Genomic DNA, 27,649 nt, shown 5'->3' on the forward strand with positions numbered 1-27,649 from the left:
TTAAGTTCATTTTAGCATATACTAATGCATTATTAAAATTAAAGTTTGTTAACATTAGTTAATGCACTGTGAACTAACATGAACTAACAATGAACAACTGTATTTTTATTAACTAGCATTAACAAAAATGAATAATGACTGTAATGTATTGTTCATTGTTTATGATAGTTAATACATTAACTAATGGAATGTTAATGTAAAGTTTACATTAACAATATTTAATTCAAAGCATTTAATTTTACCAATTTCAAACATTTGAACAGCTGTGTATGTAATTGCATTACATAAAAGTTCAAAACAAGTGGCATTTATTTTAAAGAAATATAGCAAAGGTCTCAGAATTCAAAATAGTAAATGCATTGCTCAAAATGAAGACGAAAAGTCAAACTGTACACAGTGGTTATTTTACTACGACACCTGTTAGAACTTGCAGGGAGCTGATTTCATAAATCCATTAAAAAGTGTCCATGAGACAAATTAATCAAAAAGGTGGCTCAGAAAAAGGTTTTCTGAGGAAAAACACTAGCATAATTGGTTTACAGATGCCACTCGGTTTGACATTTTGTATCTAATGCAATTAAAATCTGAAATATTAAGTGTGACTCAGTGTTTTGGGGCCTCTCTACGAACTGAATAGCAGTTATCTTGTGTTTTGCAATACCTTACTATCTTACTTCCTCTAAAATGACTTCATTCCAAGGTACTATCTACAGTCAAACAAGCAACCAATAGGAACACAGTCATGATAACAGTTAACCAAATAGAGTCTGGCTTTATTGAGAGGAACAAACACCTTTTGTCATTGAGACTTACATTTTGTTTGAGTCCACGGACCCAAAGCGTTATAAAGTTTTTCCACCCCATTTCACGTTCTTTTTTCGTTCTCTTTTTTTGGTTCGTGTTTTTGTCATATTGAAAACAAGTTTAAAAGCAACATGTTTCATTCAGTAGAGAGTAAAACATACTATCGTATGTCGTCATCATCACAGCACGAGACTCAAAAGTGTTAAGACCACTCGGTCAACCTGCGAAGGCGCGAAAAAACCCACAATACAAGGGGGGAAAATGTTAAATGAACGGCAGAAATCGAATTTAAGAACACATTTTCAAGATCATCCACACTACTTCACAAATCGCCGCAGTTTTATAAGAGCAAACATCAAAGATAATGTCTTTCAGAAAGGAGCTGAAATAATAATACATCTGTTAGTTCCTGAGAATCAATCTGTTGGTGAGAGTGTTTGTGTGAGCGAGTTATAGCTGGTGTATTCAATATTGAAAACATACATGGAAATGTACAGATTACATCAGCTCTGCGACCAGCGATGGGGAAACCATCTCTCTTCTGACAGTTTGAAATGCCCGTTTGCTTGGTTTTTTTGACGTATTCTCCTTCGTGCACGTCCAATTGTCCTGCAAGGTTCTTCTCGGACATCCTAGTCAAGCTTAATCAGAAAAACCAGCAGTTCGTGCGGTTAAATCAGGTCGTCCGTTCAGACACCAATAGAGAGCTGAAACCAAAAAAAACCTCATCTTCTCATTAGCACTTCTGCTTATGAGAATAGATAAAACAAGCAAGAAGCGCAACGCTCGGTGCTGTACAGTCAGAATGTGCTCGACTCTCACAAACCAAAGTAGTTCAACTGTAAGGCAGGTTACGAGGTGCGTGTTCATGTGTTTGTGTGGACATCTTTCAGTACGACACTCGGATAAAGCTCACATTTCGCTCATGAGAGAAGGTGTGTGCGTGTGTGGCATCAACTTCAGTTGCTCAAACTCACCTACTTGCTAATTAAAACTAAAAAAATAAGGACATTGTGCAAATTCCATCCAGTCTTCAACCTGGAACGTGCCTCCATGTCTTCACTGTAGAAGGTAAACTATGTTACAGGTGAAACAGCGGTGAATTTACCATAAATTCACACTAGCGCACACACAATAGTCAACATTTTACATTAGTTATATCAGTACTAATGATAGCATGTGATCAGCTGACTGCGGTTGTCAAGGCAACCCATCGAGTCTAAGTGTGTGTATGAGAGAGATCCTGCTCGGATAAGCTGGTAGAGTGTCTTGATGTATGTCAAATGCACTAATACTGTGCAAATACGAGAGGTTCGACATTAATTTTCAGTATTTACAGAGGAAAAAATATATTAGGAGCACACAGATTGTGTCAGAATGTGTCTCTCCTGAATCTATACCTTTAACAGAGAGAGAAAAGCCACGCCCTAAAAATCCTTCAGTCAAACAAATGAAGTTCAGCTCCGCTGAGGTAAACTATCGCTTCCAAAATAATCATCAAACAGCAAATTTCGAGGCATGGAAAAGGTGGAGGTATGAGAGGACGGAGAAAGAAATGAAAGAGAGAGATAGAGAGAGATCCCTGTCTGTAGTGGTCTGCCCGGCAGGAAATAAGCCATCTCTATGGGCTACTCGAGTGACACACGGTATCACTGACATTATGGCATTATATTTCTTTATCCTTTTTTTTTTTTAAACAAAACTAAGCTTTTTTTTAAATATATATAGATATATATATATACTCATATAAGTGATACTGTACAGCTCAGAAATATATATATATTTTTTTTTTTTACAATCAAGAAATAGATACAATTTGTATCAACAAGCAAAAGGTCGTTTCTGGACATTTGGTGTTTGGTAGCTTGCTGCTCAACTGCATGGGGGGCTGAACCTCGGAGCATAAGCAGCGGACTTGTCGTAATTTACAAGAAATTCATTTCTAGATTGCTCCAGAAACACCTCCTTCAGGATTTTTTGCTCCTAGGTTCAGAGGAGAAGAGGAGAAGGAGAAACCCAACCGTACTGTAAAAACACTTCCATCGCAAAACAAAAAAATACACATTAAGGCCTGAAATGTACTGTATGCAAGTACATGAATGATGTTTAAAGTGCGGTCTGTGTGTGACCAACTTGAAACTGTTGTGAAATCTGTGTGGGGAAATCTATCACCCTCAAGTAAATTCCCAAACTTGTGGATTCCTTAAACAGATAGTTCACCCAAAAATCTAAATTCTGTCATTAAAGGAGTAGTTCACTTCCAGGACAAAAATGTACAGATAATTTACTCACCCCAGTGTCATCCAAGATGTTCATGCCTTTTTTTTCAGTTGTAAAGAAATTGTTTTTTTAAAGGAAATCATTTCAGGAATTATCTCCATATAGTGGACTTCAACAGTGCCCGTGAGTTTGGATGTCAAAAATGCGGTTTCAATACAGCTTCAAAGGGCTCCAGCCAAGAAATCAGGGTCTTATCTAGTGAAACGATCTGTCATTTTCTAAAAAAACAAAAAACAAAAACAAATGAATAATAAAAATATAAAATATACTTTTTAACCTCAAATGCTCATCTTGTCTAGTTCTGCAATGCGCATGCGTACCCTGTGTAATCGGGGTCAATACATCTCATTTTCTCCTCCAACTTCAAAATCGTCCTACATCGCTGTTTTACCTTTTTTGTAAAGGGAGGTTGACCTTCTTTGCATGTTCAGTTTGTAAACACTGGGTCGGTACTTCTGCAGCAATGTAGGACGATTTAAAAGTGTGAGGAGAAGATGAGATGGGGGTTTTTCGACATACCCTGTCTTGATCTGGATTACACCAAGTATGCATGCGCATGGCAGAGCTATACAAGACGAGCATTTGAGGTTAAAGAGTATATACAATTTAATTTCTTTTAGAAAATGACCAATCTTTTAGAGCCCTTTGAAGCTGCATTTAAACTGCATTTTGGATATTCAAACTTGCGGGCACCATTGAAGTCCACTATATGGAGATAATTCCTGAAATGTTTTCCTCAAAAACAATGGGGTGAGTTCATTATTCCTTCATTTTTTTTTCTGGAAGTGAACTACTCATTTAATTACTCATCCTCATGTCGTTCCAAACCTGAAAGACGTTCATATTCGGAACACAAATTCAGTATCTGAGAGCTTTCTGACCATGCATACTTTCTGACACAACAACGCAACTGACACGTTCAAGGCCCAGAAAAGTAGTAAGAATATTGTTAAAATAGTCCATGTGGCATCTGTGGTTCAACCTTAATCTTATGAAGCTAAGAAACAAGGACTTTGTTCAACAATTTCTTCTCTTCTGTGTCAGTCTTCGTATGCTGTCAGATGGACTATTTTAATGATGTCCTTACTACCTTTGTGGCCCTTGAACGTGGTAGTTGCATGGCTGTCTATGCAGGCTCAGAAAGCTGTTGAATTTCATCAAAAATATCTTAATTTGTGTTCCAAAGATGAACAAAAGTCTTATGGGTTTGGAACTACATGAAGGTGAGTAATTCATTACAGAATTTACTTTTTGGGTGAACTATCCCTTTTTCATGTCATTGCACTCATGTCAGTGTATCACAATTCATAACACAACAGAACTGCAATTCGGCCACAGCTGGTACTATAGCAGGCAATAATAAACATACAAAAAAATAACCCTAACTCTCAATTACTAAATCATAAAAAAAAAGAAAAAAATATAGTTGATCTTTGACAGTTCTAGACTTTCTGAGCTTGTAACAGTGTGATGCTACGCTCATGTACTTGCATAAATGTTTCTGGCCTAAAATGTGTAAATAACCATTAAAAAAAACATTTTAAAATAATTTTCAAAAACCTCTAAAGAATAAGACTGTAAAAAATGATCATTTACGTCCTTCTGGAAGAACCTTGTTGAAAAACAAAAGAATAAGGGGAACGAGAACCGTCTGTGTTCGTAGAGCTGAGAGGTTGGGTTTTGTGTCCAAGTCGAAGCAGGGTCGGGGGCGGTAGAGAGGCAGCAAGCGAACTGTCAGCCAAATGTCAGAAACAACCCAACAACAGCCTGGTGTTCCGTGTGTGTGTCGCACAGGAAGAGACAGGTAGGCAGTGTGTCACACCTTCCCACGAGCAGTAACGGGGCCCCACGGGGCCACACCTGTGCTCATGAAAAAAAAATGAAGGAGCAATTTAAGTCTTTTTTGAAAACACCCAGAGCATCTCTGGACCAATAACATTCACGCTCTCCTGAAGATATGTTAATTTACAGGGCGGAGCAGATGAAATGGGGCGGTCTCTCGGCATCAATCAGGAAATAGATGCTGCACAGGAGCATTTTGCCGAAGAGACTCATTCTCCTCCCCAGTTTGTGAATATTTGAACATAGTTATCGACTAACGAGCCAAACGTGAGCGGCGCTCTCTGTCAAGCATAGTGCTAACATGCTGTCTGGGAGAGATTTACTGAAGCCCATGCTTACTCAAACATCTCTCTTAAAATCTACAATACGACAACAACATTTAGGAAATACATATGAATAATTTCTCCAACTAGTGCTTTCAGATCAGAAAAACCTATCTTTTTGGCTCAATCTTTTAAAATGGCTTCGTAAATTTGCATCCGTGCATGTGTGCGAACAGACAACGCTGGGCAGGTTTGCAATTACAGCCCAGCCAATTAAAAAGTCTGAACCGCAGCACGGCAGAATCTAAATCTTTCTGTCCCAGTGCTCGCTTTTATAAAACAAATGCAAAACAGCGACCTCCACAACTATTAAGCACTATTCACATTACCACGTGTGGTGAGGTCACTCCGATGTAAGGCCATAAAGTTCAAAGGTCATGCTTTGAGGTACGCAAGCGTTCATTCCTCTTTCCGAAATCACACGTCATCACGCACACCAAAAAAAAACAAAAAAAACAAAAACAAACAAAAAAAAAAAAAAACACCACGGCGTCACGTCATATTTACACGCAAATGCAAGTGAATACACATATACATACACAATACTATTCATATTGTGCAGGATCATTTCTGATCGGTTTTACCAAAGAGATTTCTCTCATGTAACTCTTTTTCAAAGGATAAATGTTATCATCACCATCAAAATAACACATTCTCAAGATCTGCCATCAAACTGGCAGGCAGTTGCTCTCTCAATGTGGATACACTTTTGAGTCGGCTTTATGAACAACCCTAAGAACATTTCGGCCCGTCTCAGGAGCTGAACTGTGGAGAACGCAGGACTTTTTTACGATGCTAAACTTCTCAGGTACAAGATCCAGACTCCCATATGGCTTAACAGATAACATAACCAATGCAGCATCAATGCTACCATGCTAGCCAACCTCCTAATGGATCCAATCGTAATTACATACGGGGAATGGCCGTTTCTTCAGAGTGAAACAAAAATACGAAATTCTCAAGGTGTCCAATTTCTCACCACCAATTCGTGGTGGTGTTGTTAGCAGCCTTTTGTGATGTGCTTAGTGGCAAGAACGCAATTTAGTGACAATGACGGCAGCCAGCTGCTGGGGATCGGTCATGTGAGGGTTTTCCTCCATGACCAAATGGACCACATATGCCGGGAAGATGTTACAGAGGTTTCGGTATGTTTGATACTGGTGTTCTGGAATAGGGTGCCGCTCTTGGGGTTCCTCCGCTGGCCCGCGAGCGCTGGGCGGTGGAGGCGGCACGCTATCCCACGGGGACCTCCAGATCTGTTCCATCTTCTCGGGCATGCTGCGGACCATCACCCTTTCACAGCAAGGCATAAGGCCTCCCGTTAAACCGTAACTTCCGTAACTGTAGGGCTCGTTACCACACGGCAAAGGGTCCCAGCTGGCGTGCTGCTCTCGGCAAAGAGGAGGTCTCCGTTGGCGCAGCGGGTTGCTCTCGTAGAGCCGTGAGTCAGAGATGCTGTCCATTCGAGTCATGCCTAAGGATCGACCCTGCTGCGAGGGGCTGGCGGAAGGCAACACGTTCTGGGAGAGAGGAGGGTAGTCTCCTGGGCAGCTGGATCGGGCGGCAACAACCGTGTGTTGGGTGTGTGGTGCAAGGTGGGCGGAGGACTGCTTTCGAGGTCCCGGTTTGGGTTCATCCGTTCCGTAGCTCTGCACACGTGTCAAGGCCTCATGGTGGAAACCGTGAGCGAAGGCTTGAAGGCGCGTTTGCGCCGAAGACTGCGTCTGGGTCTGCGAAGGTGGTCCTTTCATGCTGTCGTCCAGGCTGCCCTCCAATGAGTTGAGGTACATCTCTCCGCTGTAGGACGAGAAGGAGTCCGACGAATGGCTTCGGCCGGGTTCTGGGCACATGCTGGCTCTGCCAGGATATCCTCCACCCACCCCTACAGGCTCTGGCTGCTCAAGACTGCAGAAACTGTCTTGGAGGCTGATGGTGGAGAAGTCACTGAGCATGGAATAGTAGCCATGGTCACTTACCACAGAGTCGTACTTGGGGAACGGCTCACCGTAAGCCACGGAGGCACCTTGGCTATTGGTGACTAGGATAGGGGGATACTGGACGCTGCCCGCGTGCTCAAGCGAGCTGTGGGTAAAGTGCAGAGACCCTGGAACAGGGCTGCTTGCCGAGCGCGTATTCAGAGCGCCTGCTGCGTGACTTTTCGTCAGCGGCATGGTTGGAACGCTAAGCGCTGAAACTAAAGACGGTACCGAATTGGCCTCAGCCTTCCGCGTTGGACAGAGCCTCTCTTCTTGCTCACATGCAACCGACCGGATACTAGGGTCAGACTGGCGTTTGGGTGCCACTCGCTTTGCCTCTGAGCTACTGTCTCCCTTGCTAACAGAACCAGAGGTCCCACATTTGGCAAGTGCTCCCTCGCTCATTGTCTTTACAGCGGAGAGTTTTGCAAAGGCTCGGAGCTCGTCTGCAACAGCCCGTTGTGGTTGGTTGGCTCTTTCCGGGTGGTAGTACTTGCACTTATGGCCGTACGTGCACTTTTTACCTGTGATAGTGGTGGTTGAGACAAAAATGTTACTTCTGTGTTTTTGTAAAAAAATTGTAAAAATCCAACTGGAAAATCCATAGTTTGACAGATATATTTATCTTATTTTTTTTTAAAGGAGTAGTTCACTTCCAGAACAAAAATTTACAGATAACATACTCACCCCCTTGACATCCAAGATTTTCATCATAAAGAAACTGTTTTTATGAGAAAAACATTTCAGGATTTCTCTCCATGTAATGGACTTCTATGATGCCTCCAAGTTTGAACTTTCAAAATGCAGTTTAAATGCAGCTTCAAAGGGCTCTAAATGATCCCATCCAAGGAAGAAGGGTCTTATCTAGCGAACAGTATAACAATTGGTTATTTTCCAAAAAACAAAAAAAAACAAAAATACAATTTATATACTTTTTAACCTTAAACGCTCATCTTGTCTAGGTCTGCATGAACTCTGTTTTCTCTGGTTCAAGACAGTTAGGGTATGTCGAAAAACTCCCATCTCAATTTCTCCTCAAACTTCAAAATCATCCTACATCGCTGTTTTACCTTTTATTTGTAAATTGCGTTTGACCTTCTTTGCATTTTCACTTTGTAAACACTGGGTCGGTACTTCTACAGCGATGTAGGACAATTTTGAAGTTGGAGAAAATGAGATGGGAGTTTTTCGACATACCCTAACTGCCATGAACCGGAAAACAGAGTTCAGGCAGACCTAAACAAGACAAATGTTTGAGGTTAAAAAGTATAAATTGTAAAAGAATTTTAGAAAATAACCAATCATTTTGCTAGATAAGACCCTTCTTTCTTGACTGGGATCCTTTAGAGCCCTTTGAAGCTGTATTTAAACTGCATTTTGGAAGTTCAAACTCGGGGGACACCATAGAAGTCCATTTTATGGAGAAAAATCCTGAAATGTTTTCCCCAAAAAACATAATTTCTTGACGAATGAAGAAAAGAACATCTTGGATGACAAAGGGGTGAGTACATTATCTGTACATTTTTGTTCTGGAAGTGAACTAATCCTTTAAGTGTTAATGCAGTAAAATATGAATAATTTTAATATGTTGTGATGTTCTGGAATAAAGACATAAATTAATTTCCTACTTTTGCTGTACTGACCATAAGGACACGGCTGCTTCTTGTGCTCTGGAACCACTGGTCGTTTGCGGAGAAAATTTTCCAGACTTGGACCATGTCTGCCTAAAGGATCATCAGGAGGCATAAACCTACAAATAAATCCAACAGACCTAAATAAGCACACTATGACAGGAATAATAAATTATATTTAGCATGTATGTAATGAAACTCTTTTTAAAGGGATAGTTCACCCAAAAATGAAAATTTTGTCATTAATTACTTACCCTCATTCCAAACCTGTAAGACCTTCGTTCATCTTCGGAACACATTAAGATATTTTTGCTGAAATCCGAGAGCTTTCTGACCCTGCATAAAAAGTAACGCAACTGACATGTTCAAGCCCCAGAAAGTTAGTAAGGACATTGTTGAAATAGTCCATGTGACATCAGTGGTTCCACCTTAATTTTATGAAGCTGCGAGAATATTTTCTGTGCAATGTCCTTACTACCTTTCTGGGCCTTGAACATGTCAGTTGTGTTGCTGTCCATCTTAATTTGTGTTTCGAAGATGAACAAAGGTCTTACAGGTTTGGAACGACATGAGGGTGAGTAATTAATGACAAAATTTTCATTTTTAAGTGAACTAACCCTTTAAAGCATCATTAATAGACCACCACAGATGGTGTATGTGCATGACAAAGGCACTAGGGCATCAGAAAATGAGACAAAAATGCCCATTTATGGCATTTCTATATTCACTTAAAATTACATTTGGACAGGAATGTGTAGCTTAGATTACATATAAGGCAATTATGTAACCACAACAGGCCTAACCACGGGACCTCATCACTGAGAAATCAAACTTAAGCAAATAAATCAGAAAGTTAATTAAAACTTATTTTTAAAATAGAACAAGCGACTTGAGAGTTGAAACAAGTGACAGAGCAATAAAAAGTGAAAGAAGAAAAACAGAGAAAAAAAGAAGAGAAAGAGGAACGCCATACGGGTGCGAGGGTGGAAAGCAGAAGACACAAATGAGTGAGAGAGAGAAAACCCCGTCACCACGGTAACTGTGTGCGAGCATACTTGTCGTTGACGAAGCTGTACATGAGGAGTCGTTCCTCAATAAATTTCTTCCACTCCGGTTTCTCATTCTGCAAGTCCCGGTAGTTGTCGTTGGACACAATGATCCCGTCTGAGTCGCAGGCCAGCTTGACGATAAAGCGGTCGTCGTAGCAAACCACTCGCCGGCCTTGGACTCTGCGAGACGGCGTGAAGACGAGGATCTTTTCCTTCTCTAATTTCCGTAGGATCTCCTGATCTGAGGATGAGGGTGACATCACACATCATCACTTCCTGTGACCTCATGCACAGACATACGCAAACTTGTATAAACATCACAGCACAGATGGACCATCTCGCTGGACACATGGTGGCTCCTCAGAGAAGTTCATACAGGCAAATAAAAACGGCACACGCTGAAAGGATCCACTGTATCTAACGACATACAGTAATGGTAAAGAGTCTAACCTATTTTAGGCCTGAAAATCAACAGAACATTTTGGGATTTAAAAAATTTTTAAATAAAGAAACATGACAGATCGTGTGAACTTTGTAAAACAAAGACATCATTTTCGTTTGTCTCGACTGAAGCACAAGATGCTGTTTGGATCATCCTCAAATCACGCTTGTCAACATGATTCATCAGGTTTTACACAAACTTGTGGAGTTCATGCAGCTTGAAATCTGCTTCAATTAAAGCAGAAGAAGAATGAACAATATTAATAAATTCAGAGATTCATTTTCAATTCAACTTCTCACTTAAATTGATATAAAAAATTAACCATAGAAGCATTTTAACTGGCAGTCTCAGATTTTTAGACTAACTGGATATACACAGACACACACTCGCACTTCAGGGAAGTGTTAACTCGTCGTACAGACATCGTTTTCTGCAGGTTTTCTCATTTTTGTGGTACCTTTGATTGGTGCATCAGGTCTTGACTGTTCTTTCCTCCATGCTGGGACAAAAACTGTGATGTCTTTGTGGCCCTTCTCCAGGAACCAATCAACAGCCAGTTGAATGCCCAGGCATGAGAACACCTCTTTGTTTCCATGGCTACAAAATAATATTACCAACATCAAATTACACACATGCACACACACATACACACTCAGTTCTCTCACTGATTGGACATTTCTCAATACTAAGAGCATTTAAAAACAGGAACATCAAGATTATTTCACCAGAAAAACTTCCTGCAACAATGTAAATTCCAGAAGTAAACAACAATAGTGAGAATCTGATGACTCTCTAGTTCACAGTTCCCTTAGGTTGTGACTAATTCTTTCATCAACATGTTATCAGTCCAGAGCCTTTAAGTCAACATGTAATAAAAACTGACCAGGGATGCACAATATATCAGTACCAAATTGGTTATCAGACAACATGATTTTGTAATGTATTGGTATCACTCGATGTTTGTTGTTTGATATCTAATTGTGCTTGCTTAATTTCTTCTATTTTTACATTTAGATTACCCTTGCTGTCATCTTATGCTCACATAAAGGGAAACTCTAAAAGACTAATAATTTAACCTTGTTAAAGCAAAACGGAACATCCAGTTTTTACACTATACACTATAATGTTTTAATGCCTAAATTAACTTTTAGCATTTAAAATAATGTACTCACCCCCATGTCATCCAAGATGTTCATGACTTTCTTGTTTCAGTCGAAAAGAAATTAAGGTTTTTGAGGAAAACATTTCAGGATTTTTCTACATATAGTGGACTTCAATGGGAGTCAACGGGTTTAAGGTCCAAATTGCAGTTCCATTCCAGCTTCAAAGGACTCTACACAATCCCAGCTGAGGAATGAGGGTCTTATCTAGCAAAATGGTAATTTTCTAAAAAATAAAAAATAACAATTGGTATACCTTTTAGCCACAAATGCTCATCTTGCACTAGCTCTGCGATGTGTGTCCATGACTTCATGTATTATGTAACCACATTGGAAAGGTCACACATGGTTAGTTCTTCATCTGTGTAAGGTAGGGTAGGGAAAAACTCAATATCGTTTTCTCCTCCAACTTCAAAATCGTCCAACATTGTTGTTTTACTTTCTTTGCATGTTCGCTTTGTAAACACTGGGTTGGTCCTTCTAGCTATGCCACACGTGACTTTTCCAATGTGACTAAGTAATGCGTGAGGTCGAGCTAGTGCAAGATGAGCATTTTTGGTTAAAAAGTATATATATTTTTATTTTTTGTAGAAAATGACAAATAATTTCTTTAGATAAGACTTTTATTCCTCGGCAGGGATTGTGTAGAGCCCTTTGAAGCTGCATTGAAACCTTCAACTGCAATTTAGACCTTCAGCCCGCTGATCCCCATTGAAGTCCATTAAATGGAGAAAAATCCTGAAATGTTTTCCTCAAAACCTTAATTTCTTTCTGACTTAAAGAAAGACATGAACATCTTGGATGACATGGGGGTGAATAATTTATTATTGAAATAAGAGAAATAATCCTTTAAATCCCTTTACTTTCTAAATAAACATTCCTGGTCTTCTTGTGCACTTTTCAACAGATTTATTATTATTATTTTTTTAAATATATCAAACTATGAATCATAATCATGTTTCTCATATTATTTCTAATAAACAATACATTTCTCTGCCTCTAAAACGACTTGCTCTAACTCTCTCCAACCACTTTTCACAATCCAAACAACCCAAAATTGACCAAATCAAGTTCCACCTGATATTTTTAGCTTGAAATATATTGGATTATAGTGTAAAATGGGTTGCAAACAGCATCTCAAGTTACTTTGAGTGTTTGGCTAAATGTGTATGTAGGCCTCGTCAGCAATTACAGAAATTGAACGTTTTTAAACAACATGTGACCCCAACAATACATTGTATGGGTCAAAATTATACATTTTTACCTTTATGCCAAAAATCATTTGGATTTTTGGCTGTTCCATAAAGATATTTTGTAAATTTCTTACTGTAAATATATCAAAAACGTAATTTTTGATTAATAATATGCATTGCTAAGAACTTCATTTGGACAACTAATTTTCTCGATTTTTTTGCACCCTCAGATTCCAAATGTTCAAATAGTTGCATATCGACCAAATATTGTCCTATCCTAACAAATCATACATCATGTATAAATCTCAATTTTAAAAATTGACCCTTATGATTAGTTTTGTGGTCCAATGTCACATATGTGGAAAGAGTTTGGTTCTCATTAGCATTTACCTCATGGCAACATTGGATCCATCAATCACAATTGGTCTGAGGTTGTCATACGTATCTGATGGGTCTTCCTCCAGTGATGCCTCGGGGCTTACGGCTTCTTTGGCTCCCACCGCCCGTGGCATTAAACCAGCAGTGCCCGCTGCTGTCTGGCTCTCCGGATCTCCTTTATTCCCCAGTCGCACCAGCTCGGCCAACACGTCATTGATTAGTGCACTGGACCCCAGTTTACTCAACACAGACTCCACTTGCTCTCCCGAATAACCCAGTTTTAGAGCAAAGTCCATTTTGGTTTGGTAATCTCGATCGCTGGTTTGACGCAAGGACATTTGGGCTGAGGTGGCAGGCGGAGCGAGGGCTCTCTGGGAGGAGTCGGAGCGGGTGTCATCTGTGCGTAGCTCCTGTAAGGTGCTGCTCTGACTGAAGCTGGGACGGTCCAAACAGGATGAGCGACATAGCTGCCGGTGAGGTTTGGTTACTGTGAGCGGGTCCTGCCTTCTTCCGGTCCCTCCTTCTCCTGAGCTTGTTGCACTGATAGCACCTCCAGAACTTCCGCTCCGCGACCGTGCCTCTCCGTCGCTCTCAGAACTGCTCCCGTCTTCCCCAGCTTCTTCGTCCTCCTCCTCCTCTTCTTCTGGAGAGTCGTGGCCGGCGGCAGCGGGCAAGGGCTGTGGGTCGCGGCAGCCACGATGCTCCATCTTCAGGCGCTGCAGCATAGCGCATGCAGCTGTTACCTGCGCATGACCTCCCTGAAGCTCCAGTGCATGGTCCCTCACCTGCACCACGGCGCAGCTTTCGTACTCAATAGCTGCACGTAGGGCATGCAGTCGCCGCTGCAGCCAAAGAGTCAAACGCTCACGGTGCTTATGCACAGGACTGATCAACGACACAATGTACTCCTGAGAGAAAGAGAAAAGATGGTGGACTGATCATTTCTTTGCACACAAAAAGTATTCTTGTAGCTTCATAACATTACGGTTGAACCACTGATGTCACATGGACTATTTTAACGATGTCTATGTTCCCGGGCCTTTTGAATATAGTTGTACTGTTGCTGTCTATGCAGGGTGAAAAAGATCTCGGATTTCATCAATAATATCTTAATTTGTGTTCCGAAGATGAATGAAGGTCTTACAGGTTTGGAACAACATGAGGGTGAGTAATTAATGACAGAATTTTCATTTTTGGGTGAACTATCCCTTTAAGAGTTCAAACACACTGCACAGTGATTGTGTCTCAAAGGATGCTGGAACACCTTGCTGTTCTCACATGTAACTGGCTGAACAGGACAGTCTGGACCATTAACTTGCTATCTAATTGACAGCAACAAAAGGAGCAGAATTTACAACACAAGTCTGAAAATGCTCCTGATTTTCCAATAACCTGTAAAAGTTTTTTTTTTTCCAAATAAACTGTAGACTACTGTAGTGCTGCACTTGTGACCACTCAGTTCACCAAGCAATCACTAGAGCTTGAAAAGACACAGTAAGGTCTAAACTACAGCATTAGAGATAGACTGAACATTACAGGAAACACAATCTACCTTCCCACATAGCAGACATGAGCTTTTTTTTTTCTTCAAACCATACATTTCACTGCTTCATCTTAATGTGTATATCAGGAGATTTACAATTATATCAAGTGTTTTTGGCTAATTTGATAATATTAATGTTTAACAAACACACTTCTTTTTAAACAATAGGGTCAGTATTTCATTTCATATTTTTTTAAAATAAATTGTTACTTTTGATTCAGCAAGCATGCATTAAACTGAAGATTTCCATTTCAAAGAAAGCTATTCAATAAACATCTTATTCATAAAAAAAAAATAATAATAATAAATAAATAAAAACTGTGATAAGGTTTTGAGAACCAAATCCATATATATGAAACATTTCTTAAAGGAGAAGATCACTTCCAGAAGTGAAGATTTACAGATAATGTACTCACCCCCTTGTTATCTTTCTTCAGTTGTAAAGAAATGATGTTTCTTGATGAAAACATTTCAGGATTTCTCTCCATATAGTGGACTTCAATGGTGCCCCCCGAATTTGAACTTCCAAAATGCAGTTTAAATGCAGCTTCAAAGAGCTCTAATCAATCCCAGTCTCATCTAGCGAAACGACTGGTTATTTAAAGAAAAAAAAAAAAAAAAAAGTACAATTTCTATACTTTTTAACCTCAAATGCTCGTCTTGTCTAGCTCTGCGATGTGCAGAGTAATCCAAGTCATCCCAGTTAGGGTACGTTAAAAAACATCACTGCAGAAGTACCGACCCAGTGTTTACAAAGTGAAGGTGCAAGGAGGGTCAAACACCTTTTACAAAAAAAGGTAAAACAGTGATGTAGGATGATTTTAAAGTTGGAGGAGAAAATAAGGTAGGAGTTTTTAAACCTACCCTATAACTGTATTGACCCCGATTACACAGAGTACGCATGCACATCACAGAGCTAGAAAAAAAAAAAGAGCATTTGAGGTTAAAAGGTATAGTACAAAAAGGCCTTCTTCTTTGGCTTGGATTGTTCAAACTTGCGGCACCATAGTCCATTATATGGAGAACATTTCTAAAAATGTTTTCCTCAAGAAAAATAGTTTCGTTATGACTAAAGAAAGAAAGATATGAACATCTTGGATGATGGGGAGTAAGTACATTATCTGTAAATCTCTGTTCTGGAAGTGAACTACTCCTTTAAAGACCACATGTAACCCTTGACCACAAAACCTAAGTAGCATGAGTATATTTGTATCAATAGATTTTCAGGAAAGATCATGTTCCATGAAGAGATTTTTGAATTTTCTACCATAAATATGTCAAATCTTAATTTTGAATTAGTGATATCCATTGCTAAGAACTTCCATTTGGCCAACTTTAAAGGCGATTTTCTCAACATGCACTCAGATTCCAGATTTTCAAATAGTTGTATCTTAGCCAAATATTGTCCTTTCCTAACAAACCATACATAAATGAAAAGCTTATTTATGAATCTTAATTAAAAGAAACTGACCCTTATGATTGGTTTTGTGGTCCAGGGTCACATATGACACTGAAGACTGGAGTAATGGCTGCTGAAAACTGTATTTTTAATCAATTAAACCCAGATGTGGTGAACAAGAAACTCATAACATTTTTTTTTTTCATACTGACCCCAAACTTTTGACAGTACAATAATAATAATGTTATTACCAAATAATAATGTTTTTAACATTTGGATATGTTTCTTATGCATCTATTATAAGAAATTGCTGGGTCTCCTGCTTTTTTTCTTTCACCTAACACATGCAAGTTTGCTCTGAGCTCCTCCTGTTTGTATATGGCTAACTCATTATTTTGTCTTTATTTAAGTCAGTCGGTTTACAGAGGTGAGCATATTCTTAGAAGACAATCGGCATGACGCACGTGCCCATATGTCACAAACTGTCCCAAATTATGTGGTGTGCGTCATGGCAAATTCTTCCATCTATTATATATATATATATATATATATATATATATATATATACACACACATATATATATATATATATATATAGTCATTCTCCCTCCCTCTCTCTATATGTGTGCATATATATATGAGCTTGGTCAGGCTGCACAAAGGTGCTGCTGGGAAAACTTTTCATTGCATTCATGAATTCTCATGTCAGAATTGTCTCATTTCAATGTGACAAAAAGAGAAGCTACTTTGGGTGGGGTTACGGTTGAACTTCCTTGAGGGGAAATGATACTGTGGTAATAAACTTACCAAAGCAAACACAAACTCAGCTCAGTTTCAGAGACCCTCAGATTTTCTACATTTTCATCCAAATCTGAGCCCATTCCTTTTAGATTCCTTTAGATTTCTACACATCTTTGCTATTCCCCAAACTTCTTAAACTCAAGCTTAAACTAGTAATAAACATTAGCAGTTCATATCAAGGATGATATGCAATGTCTAATGTGTGTGTGTGCATAAAGTGAGTGAGAATATGCGATTCTGCGCGTGCATGTGTGTGCATCTGTTTGTTTTTGTGTGGGGTGAGAGGGATGTGTGTATGTGTAGGTTGAGAGTGTGTGCGTGTGCATGTGTGTGTAGAGAAAACCGATAGCACCATCCAGCTACGAGAGGCTCCTCTGCGCTCATGACACCGGTTGCCTAGCAACGCAGCCCTGTCATCAGCTAACTGCTTTTTAGCAGTCACGACTAACACAACGCAGTGTTCTCTGGGAAAGCCTGGAACACACACACGCAAACAGACAGCGCACATATTACATTTACACCGCTTGAAACCATACAGTGCTTCATGTGCAAAGCCGAAACGCACGTATAAAGCAGCACACATGCATGCTTCGCTAATAAACACCTACGCGCAGAACCGGAGCTCTCCTCGCACATGCGACGAAGAGAAACAGAAAGAGAGAGAGAGTGTTATGGGTGTTTGTTTGCATTCGAGATGAATAATATCACTTTAAACTGACAGTGTATACAATCTTCCCCCTCTCTCTCTCTCTGCAGATGTGGCGTATTGAAGAATTTCCTTCCCAGCGTGACATAGCTGCTGTTCTGAGTCGTGACGCTGACTCCAGCAGCATGTTCCCCTGGGCACTGAACCACATCATCTGCACTCACAAGCCACGGGCCTGAGCTGGGGAGCACAGCTTCAACAGCAGGTCTCAGATCAGCTGCGTCACGCACTCAGCGACAGTGGTCCAACACAGCAGACTGAGAAGCTGATCTGAGATCAGTGAAACTGCCTGCAGTAAACCTGAAAGATGACGGCTTTAATAATTACTATAGCTTGAACAGAAAAGTGCATATCACAGCAGGACAGTGCAGGAACACAATTTACCTTTACATGGCAGACAAAAGTTTTCTATTAATAAATAATAAGTGGAAAACATCCTGAGATTTTCTGTGATACCACAGGCTTGTGGTATATATGATATTATTATTATTTAATAACAATAATAATAATAATAATACAAAATATGAGTGTTTTTTAACGTCTTCATAATACATTTATTATTATTATTATTATTATCATCATCATCATCATTATAAAGATCTTAAAAGCGTTTATATGATAAAAAAATATATATTACTAATATTTTAAATATAAATATATTTACAATTAATAATAAAATATGATTAGTATCACAGAGATGCTATAAAATGTACTCTATTAATTATTTAAATTAATGATTAAATTAAATTGATGTTAAAAAGAATTTTTGATAAAATATATATTACTAATTTTTTTTTTTTAAAATATTTACTATTATTATTAGATCATTATTGAATTAATGATTTTTAAAATCTTTATGATAATGATAATAATAATGTTATTAGCAACTGGCAATATAATACTACTACTACTACTAATAATAACAATAGCATTAGTAGTAGTAGTAATAATAATAATAATAATAATAATTAATAGTATTAATTATACTATTAATAATTAATTATAGTATAATTAATACTATTAATAATAATAAAATTTTTGTATTATTATTATTAATTATTAGTAGTAGTAGTATTATAAACATCATAGATTTTAAAAAGCGTTTATGATGATAAAAAATATAAACTCATATTTTTAAATCTAAATATATTTACTATTATTATTAGTAATAGTAGTAGTAATAAATCATTATTGGATTAATGATTTTTAACATCTTTATGATAATGATAATAATGATGTTATTAGCAACTGGCAATATAATGCTATTAATAATAATAATAATAATAAATATTATTAGTAATAATAATAATAATAACAACAATAATATTTAATCATATTATTAGTTATTATTATTGTTATTTTACTATATGAATGCTTTGAACATTGATATGATAATACTACTACTATTATTTTTTAAATGATTATTATTATGATTATGATTATCTTGATGTTTAAAAGCTTTAAAAAAATTATTTAATAAAATGTTAATATACATTACCAACATAAATATATAATTTAAATATGAATGTCTGTCTATAAATCATATTATATAATAATAACATACTAATAACAATTAACATATACTTCATTATATGAACGCTTTTTATTATATGAACATCTTTAACATGTTTTGCATGCATCAAATTATGCAAATTAGCTGCATCACGCAGTCAGTGCCAGGAGTCCACCACAGCAGACTGAGAACTGTTCTGAGATCAGTGAATCACAGAAAACATGAATAATTATGATACAGATATAAGTGGCCAAAATCAGTGACAAATGAGGACAGCTGAAGAGCTGATCTGAAAACAAATGTGAAATACCTGACGTAAACCATTAAAGACTCACGCCAAGTTTTAAATAAAAAGGCACAATCTAAGGTCAGCTGCTCGTTCATACGCCCATGTTCATTAGGACGTGTCTGACGTAAATTTACGCTTTCTCTGTAAATTACCCGGCCAGCTTTGGAACTGATCGGGAAACTGCTGCTGAGTGGGTGGGAGAGGTCTGTGTGCACGGAGCACATGAAAACGCAAGGAAGAAAGGAGCAGAACGCTGAAATATTCTACCCTGGGTGAAAAGGTGTGAGCCCACTCCTCTGTAAGAAAGAGCCGGAGAGCAGAGATTGGATACAATCAGCTTTTTGCGAAGGTAAGACGTCATATTAAACATAAAAGAGCCGGGCGAACAAATACAGGAAGGCTCCGTACTCTGTCACGCCAAACACTTCACTGACTGCAGAGAGAAACTGCAGCATAGTGAGCCAGAATGGCCATCTTATGGACAAACAAGTGGCCCGTCATGTGGGGGCAGCTTTTAGTGAGCAGACCACCGAATTTCAGTCTTTTGTAAACATGCAGGTCATATCTCATGTCCTAAAAATCACACGATGCTCCGTGACTCAAACAGCCGGCAGCAAAACAGCACAAGTGTATTCAGCAGACGCACCACAAACAAGCCGAATGACAGAATGCATCCTGCTCTTAAAACTCTCCCCCCTTCTTCTTTTCTTCCCTCGCTCTTCCCCTTTCATTTCTGCCTTGTTTTTCTTCTCTTTTTCCCTTCTCTTCTCCTCACCTCCTCCACAACACAGGCTTACAATCAGCAAGGCCACCATGCACTCGAGCACACGCACAGGTTTATGCTGGTTTGTCTCATAGCAACAAGTGGAGTCTCTTTGCTGGATCTCATGGCTAGATGAAGCCCATTTAAGGCCCACCGTGCAGCTCCGAGCTCAGGCGCTCGGTCTAAAGACACAGTGGGTGGCAGCATCTTATGGTGCAGTTATGCCAAAATAGTCAGCAGGAGGTGAAAGCATGCATTCAGACAGAAGGCCTCTTCTTACACGAAGCTGCACACTTCAAAACACTTTCGAAGCTTTAGGTGCATGCAAAACTCAAACAAACAAATGCAGCAGCAACAGGCATATAACACTTGTAACACTTGCATATGTGCAGGATGCCAAACAAGAATGTGTGTGTGTGTGTGTGTGTGTGTGTGTGTGTGTGTGTGTGTGTGTGTGTTTGCACCCCTCAACTGCCTTGACTTTGTTTGGCCCAACCAAGGAGATTACATTTCTCATGACCAACATCCAAGTGCAATGCCTCATGCTTTGAGTGCATAAAGAGTAGAAAAAAAGTTCATTTTAGGAAGATAACCAGCATAAAAATAGGGAAATACTCAGTTTTTAAAGAAAGCAAATTTGGATAGACTTGTGAGGGCCAAATGTTTCAAAACACCCTATAATGACAAATGTCAAAGACTTACTTGTTGACATTTGAAGCGCGCTACACTGTTTGAACGGCTCATAAATCATGTTTTGCTTCAGCTCTAAAAATGTCAACAGGTTTGTGTGAGGGTCAGGTTTAAAGATAAAGGAAAACACCGAATTGTCTTAAAATATAAAACTGTTGTGTCTACGATAGGTGCTTGCTATCAGGTTGTATCTTGAAAAGTCAACGAGTGTATGTCAAACTGCATCTCTGTGAAACGTGAGTCGTGAGCATCACTTCTGCCCGTGATTTAAAGATCATTTCGCCTCACCTGAAACACTTACATGAGATGTATTTTACATAACCGCAGAGGCAATAAACATAGCTGCTAATTTGGCCCATGAAAGTAAAAACAAACCCGAAAATGTAATGAAATTAGGAGCTTGAATGGCTTTGTCGCTGCTCGTCGGTCGTGCTCTCGCAGCTCTCCTGCGACACACGCTCTCTCACACACACACATACTCACTTTAGCTTTAGTGCAATCTTCTTCCTTGCCGTCCTCGATGTTTACGATGATACTGGAGCCGGCGTTGGGGCTCTCGCAGCTGGACTCGGCGGTGCTGCAGCTCACTCGGACCCGGAAAACCCGCTGGATGTGCGGGATGCAGCGCTGGAGCGCAGGGCCTGCACCGGCGGGCGCGGCGAGCTCCAAAACCATTTATCAGACGGATAAATAAGCGATCACGACGCGCTCCGGAACACTGGCACGCATTCGCCCTGCGTCCTGCTTCATGGGTGGAGCAGCAGGGGTAAGAAAGAAAGTCACGGGAGGATGCAAGTTTGTCTGCGGCCGAGCATAACGGCAAACGTACGGGACGCGCTACATAAGCATCTATCATCCATCTCCATCCCTCCTTCTCCTCTCGCCCTCCCTTCCTCACTTCCCTCCCTCCCTACAGCGGCCCCGACTGCACCCACCGCCTGCGCTTCGGCAACACGTCGGACGCCCCCTGTCGCTGCGCTCGGACGGGCAGAGCCGCAGAAAGTGCGTTTTTGCTGCCTCCGTCTCAGCGTTTTGAAGCACGTGGGTGGACGGGACTCCGGTAATGCAGCAACCGAGGGTTAAAAATACACCGGACGCGCAGAGCACTGAACGCGCTGTCCGGTATGATCGCCACACTCTCAACTTTATCGTTCAGAAGGTTGATACAGTATCCAGCAGCTGTTATTATTCTGCAATCCTTTGCAATGAAGTATCAACCTTTGAACAATGCCGGGCAATAGCGTACGTCGCCGCCACGACTGCTTAAACTGTTAGTTTTCACTATAATGCTCGGTAGCTATCTGGTAACGTCGATGGTTTTCAGGTCATGTCGCTTAACACTTGCGTAGGTCTGTTTAGCGATGCATTTCCCTGACATTTATTGAGCTTTCAAGTCTCGTGCCTTGTATTTTCTGTTGTCTGTTTTGAATCTGAAGTGGCGATTCGCGAATGAATCATTCGTTAGAGTCGATTCTTTTCGATTCATTCAAACTCAAACGCGCTTCGCGATTCAGTCTGAATCGTTCGAACGGTTCAAACTGAATCAGTTGGTTTCTCGAAAACGGTTACTAAATGAAGTGGCTAAATCACAGAGAGGAAGTGAGTATTTAACTACAAACAATCAAAACCAAAACTGCACTGTCGTTTACGAACGATGAATAAGTTCAGTCAGGTACATTTCTGACCGACATAATAACAGCAAGCACTTTAGTATGAATAAATTACCGCTGTTTTAGACATCTGAAGTACTGTGGAGTATCACGTAAATACCACAGTAACTTACATGAATGTGGAGCTCTTTATATCGTATGTACATTGATACTGCTGTCCTGTGAATAAGTTCAGATAGCGTTTCCTGTTTTACTGGATATGTTTTGTCCCTTTGTTTCCTAATAAAGATGTACTAAACCACATTACAGCTGACTGTTTGCTATTTCATATTTTTAAAAATATGAAGATGCTTAAATAAGTGACCTTGCCATGTACTTTTGCTTCTACTAACTGTAACTTCTACTAAATACTAACCTACTAAACGTAGGTGGTATTTTAGAGGGTTACTTTTTTTTATAGCTTGCCAAATATTTCTTACAAGAACATCGTAAATATCCGACAAACGCTTTTGTATATTTAATGTAACACTCCCCCTTTAAACCTCGCCGAGGATTGTGGGAAATGTAGTCAGCGCCGTGTTGCTGTTGTCCACAGCTGGTTAGCATTTCTATTGTCTTTCTTATGAGAGGTATATCCGCTACAACCTTTACCTCCTTTCTTATTCCCACAGAAGTATCGCAGTTTCATAGTCCACCATGGCGGACGAACAAGAGATAATGTGCAAGCTAGAAAACATCAAAGAAATAAGGTAAGAAACGCTGAGATTGATCCCAAAGCAGACACGCTAGCCTGTGTTCAACATCTGGCCAGTTCAGCCTAGATCGCAAAAAACCCGGCGTATTTCCCCTTAATCAGTTATAAGCAATGTATGAATTTGCATGTGTAGTGAACCTGAAAAAATAATCTAAGCTATTTCTTCTTTGACAGGCGTGTTGTATCGGTCATGATGCTAAAGCAAACCGCTTAAACCATAAAAACACGGCAGCTTTGCACTAAATCCGAAAACATATCACACCAGTTCTGCATGAACGAAGTCTCTGATCGCACCGTTATTTTGACGAGGATATGTGAGAAAAGCATCCTGTTGTGGTTAGACGCGAAACTGCAGAGCAAACGGTTCATTTCCTGCAGAACGGTTCTTGATCATTTATACAACCCTCAAACATAAACATGATTGTCTGGTTGTTGTAAATATAGATTTGCACACACCCGGTCTATTGCATTTTGTGATCGGATCTCTGAAACCACAAAACAGATGTCTTATTCGTTTAAAACCACAAGCACCAGATCAGGCGTCTTTGCATAATGCATTGCATTGTCATATGCTGTCATGTTTTGTGTGGTTTTGCAGAAATAAGACAATTCAGATGGAGAAGATCAAATCTCGACTGAGAACTGAGTTTGAAGCTTTGGAGTCAGAGGAGAAGCACCTGAGAGAGTATAAACAGGAAATGGATCTGCTGCTGCAGGAGAAAATGGCTCATGTAGAAGAGCTGCGTCTGATACATGCTGACATTAATGTGGTAAATAAAAATAAATGTAAAAATTACACATTGCACTGCACTATTTGTCATGTTGGTAGTGCAGTCAGTAAAGTAAATACACCACCAGTGAAAAGTATTTGAACAGTAAGATTTTTAATGTTGTTTTTTTTTAAAGAAGTCTCTTCTGATCACCAAGCCTGCATTTATTTGATTCAATGTACAGCAAAAACATTTTTACTATTTAAATAACTTTTCTATTTAAATATTTTAAAATGTAATTTATTCCTGTGATTTCAAAACTGAATTTTTAACATCATTACTCCAGTCACATGATCCTTCATAAATCATACTAATATTCTGATTTGCTGCTCATTTATTAATATTATTATGTTGAAAACAGCAGAGTGGAATTTTTTTCAAGTTTCTTTGATGAATAGAAAGTTCAGAAGAACAGCATTTACCTGAAATAAAATCATTTGTAACATTATAAATGTCTTTATCATAACTTTTGATCAATTTAAAGCATCCTTGCTAAATAAAAGTATTAATTTCTATAATTTCTTTCTCCCAAAAATATGTATGTGTATATACTGACTCCATGCTTTTGAATGGTATAGTGTATATTGTTACAAAAGCTTTTTATTTCATATAAATGCTGATCTTTGGATCTTTCTATTCATCAAAGAATCCTGAACACATGTACTCAACTGTTCTAAATACTGACAATAATGTTTCTTGAATGGAAAATCAGCATATTAGAATGATTTCTGAAGGATCATGTGACACTGAAGACTGGAGTAGTGATGCTGAGAAATTAGCTTTGAAATCACAGGAATAAATTACATTTTAAAACATATTCAAATAGAAACAGGTATTTTAAATAATACAAATATTTCAAAATTAATGCAGGCTTGGTTAGCAGAAAAGACATCTTTTTAAAAAATTAAAAATCTTACTGTTCAAAAACTTTTGACTGGTTGTTTATTTTATATGCTCTACAAGCACTTTTTTTCTTAAATATCAAGGATCTGACCCAGTAACCTCTATGTTACCAGGTCAGTTGTCTAACCATTAGGTTCACACCATTGTGATTTATGGAGTGGCTGTATTTCTTCTCCCAGATGGAAAACACTATCAAACAGTCTGAAAGTGACTTGAACAAACTGCTGGAGTCAACCAGACGTCTCCACGATGAGTACAAGCCTCTGAAAGAACACGTGGATGCCCTGAGGATGACCCTCGGCTTACAGAGACTCCCCGACCTCAGCCAGGAAGAGGAGAAGCTCTCATTGGAGTTAGTAAAACTGTTCCTGAGTGTGTGTGTGTGTGTGTGTGTGTTGACTGGGGGAACTCCTCAAAATAAGTCATTCCAGTGTAGGAGTGTGTGTTTGCAACAGAGTAATTCTTAAAGCTGAGTCAGAGAATTTGCGAGACAGAGAGTGTGTAATTGTGTACGGGTAGGCTAAATTGCTTACTGTTTGTTTATGTGCTCTTCCTCTCCTTACAGCTACTTTGAAAAGCAAAAGGCTGAGTGGCAGACAGAACCCCAGGAGCCTCCTATACCAGAATCCTTAGCGGCAGCAGCAGCTGCAGCCCAGCAGCTTCAAGCTGCACGGAAACAGGACGCCAGGCAGACAGCGACGTTCCGCCAGCAGCCGCCACCTATGAAGGTAAAAAGACTTTTACATTACTGAATCTCTATGTGTGTACACGCACTTAAACATCAGCAGTCACATGTGGAAAATATGTGTAGCTTATTTGATAGTGCCTACACATTACTTGCAAAAGAAAAATATTTCATTTTAGTTGTGAGTTTGCTTTCTGAATTGAATGTTATGAGGTAGGTGGTCCAGGTACTGTAAAATGAAAGTGACTACTAAGCAACACAACTTTTTGTCGCGTTGTCTTTATTGTTTCACTGTAGTCTTCAGAATTCACAAAAGAATGACTTGGGTCTTTTGAAACCATTCTTTTTATTTGTCTGTCAAAATATTCCAAGTAATCTATTTCATGCAATCTAAAGATTTCTTAATTGAAGTCACTTATTGAACTACACTCAATAAACTGTGAAATGAGCTGTTACCATGCTATTTTTTTATTAAATAAATCTGGTTTACATGTACACTACCGTTCAAAAGTTTGTGGTCAGTAGGAATTTTTTAAATGCTTTTGAAAAAAGTATCTTCTGCTCACCAAGGCTGTGTTTATTTAAAAAAATAATTTGTATAACAGTAAAATTATGAAATATTATTACAATTAAAAATGACTGTTTTCTATTTTAATATATTTAAAATTAAATTTATTCCTGGGGTGGCTAAGCACAGTTTTCAGCAGTATTACACGATCCTTCAGGTATCGTTCTAATATGATTATTTGGTGCTCAATAAATATTAATTATCAATGGTGACATATTTAGAGACTTTTTTTCAGGATTCTTTGACAAACAGAGGACAGCATATATTTGTAACTCTTATATAAATGTCCTTACTGTCACTTTTAATCAGTGCATTTTTGCTGAAAAAAAAAATCAAAATCTTACTGATCTCAAACTTTTATACCTGCCCATTGTGGAAAGACACTAGAAACTAATAAATTTCTAAACATATACAGTATGTATACACTACCCGTCAAACACTGAAGACTGGCGTAATGATGCAGAAAATTTAGCTTTGATCACAGGAATAAATTGCATTTTAAAATAATATTCAAATAGAAAATAGTTATTTAAAATAGTAAAAATATTTCAAAATGTTACTGTTTTTGCTGTACTTTGGATCAAATAAATGCAGTATTGGTGAGCAGAAGAGAGTTCTTTAAAAAAAAAAAAAAAAAATCTTACTGTTCAAAAACTTTTGACTGGTAATGTGAAGTGAAAGAGATGGTATATTGATTTAATTTCTTATCTGTTTCCAGGCTTGTCTGTCCTGCCACCAGCAAATCCATCGGAATGCACCAATCTGTCCCCTCTGCAAAGCCAAAAGTCGCTCACGCAACCCTAAAAAACCCAAGAGAAAACCTGACGAGTAAAATGTGCAGCTCCTAACAACTCCAGAGAAAGCCTGACTAACACACACAACCCCAACAGAAAACAAATTACCCACATAAACACTCACTTACACTATCATGCATGCACATTTCCAGTCACACACTGACAGTCGCCATGATACCACACACTCTACACACACTCACCATTGTCCTGAATGAGTGGACCATCTACAGTCTGATAACCTGACCTCTTATAGTGATCCTGTAGTTAACCTGTCTTCCTGCTTCAGTGGACATGAGGTCTCAGTTTTTCATTTAAGTTTTATAAGTGAAACCTTGATATTGTGTTTGTACCGTGTCTGTATTTAGTCCGTAGTGGAAATGGATGATGGTTTAGAAATATTGAAGTGTACTATTCTGTGTGGGGTTTAATTCTAGTGCATTAGTTCAAACTAATTTCTCTAAAGTGGCTTTAGTCAATAGAGCCGTTTGTACGGTATTCAGTTGATGCTTAAACTGATCTTTAATCATTTTGAATTAATTAATAATGGTATGATTTTGCATATGTCTTTTAATGTTTCTCCCTCCTGGTAATTGTTTTTCTTGTATTATGTAACCATGGACTATCTCAGACCATGTCAGTGTTCTAGAATGTCTTGAGGGCCGTTCACACAAGATGTAGATGGAGAGCATTGGAATGGAATGAGCTTTCAACAACTTGAAGCATTTTGAAAATGTGGTGCTAATGGCATGAGATGCTGAAAAGACAGCAATTGAAACAACACTC

The 27,649-nt window shown here is 38.8% G+C and overlaps 2 protein-coding genes across 8 annotated transcripts; one reads left to right on the forward strand and one right to left on the reverse strand.

Moving 5' to 3' along the window:
* Positions 1-752: 752 nt before the first annotated feature.
* zc3h12b (zinc finger CCCH-type containing 12B) lies at positions 753-21,677 on the reverse strand. 2 transcript variants are annotated; one of them, XM_051109734.1, is made up of 6 exons: positions 21,266-21,677; positions 13,091-13,986; positions 10,805-10,944; positions 9,912-10,146; positions 8,854-8,975; positions 753-7,749 (listed from the first exon to the last, which is right to left on the reverse strand). In XM_051109734.1, the coding sequence occupies exons 1-6, from the start codon at positions 21,455-21,457 to the stop codon at positions 6,272-6,274; spliced, it is 3,063 nt and encodes a 1,020-aa protein (XP_050965691.1). In that variant the 5' UTR covers positions 21,458-21,677; the 3' UTR covers positions 753-6,271. The 2 variants fall into 2 exon arrangements, with proteins under 2 accessions (XP_050965691.1, XP_050965692.1); XM_051109735.1 differs by having other exon boundaries at positions 8,869-8,975; positions 21,266-21,674.
* Positions 19,525-26,906, forward strand: zc4h2 (zinc finger, C4H2 domain containing). Of its 6 annotated transcripts, none has more exons than XM_051109740.1 (6): positions 19,525-19,678; positions 23,064-23,141; positions 23,745-23,916; positions 24,999-25,171; positions 25,385-25,547; positions 26,791-26,906. In XM_051109740.1, the coding sequence occupies exons 2-6, from the start codon at positions 23,089-23,091 to the stop codon at positions 26,902-26,904; spliced, it is 675 nt and encodes a 224-aa protein (XP_050965697.1). In that variant the 5' UTR covers positions 19,525-19,678; positions 23,064-23,088; the 3' UTR covers positions 26,905-26,906. The 6 variants fall into 6 exon arrangements, with proteins under 6 accessions (XP_050965697.1, XP_050965695.1, XP_050965698.1 ...); XM_051109738.1 differs by lacking the exon at positions 19,525-19,678 and adding an exon at positions 21,761-21,904; XM_051109741.1 differs by lacking the exon at positions 19,525-19,678 and adding an exon at positions 21,824-21,842.
* Positions 26,907-27,649: the final 743 nt, after the last annotated feature.

Source organism: Labeo rohita, chromosome 5 (genome assembly GCF_022985175.1).
Source record: "Labeo rohita strain BAU-BD-2019 chromosome 5, IGBB_LRoh.1.0, whole genome shotgun sequence".
NCBI lineage: Eukaryota > Metazoa > Chordata > Actinopteri > Cypriniformes > Cyprinidae > Labeo > Labeo rohita.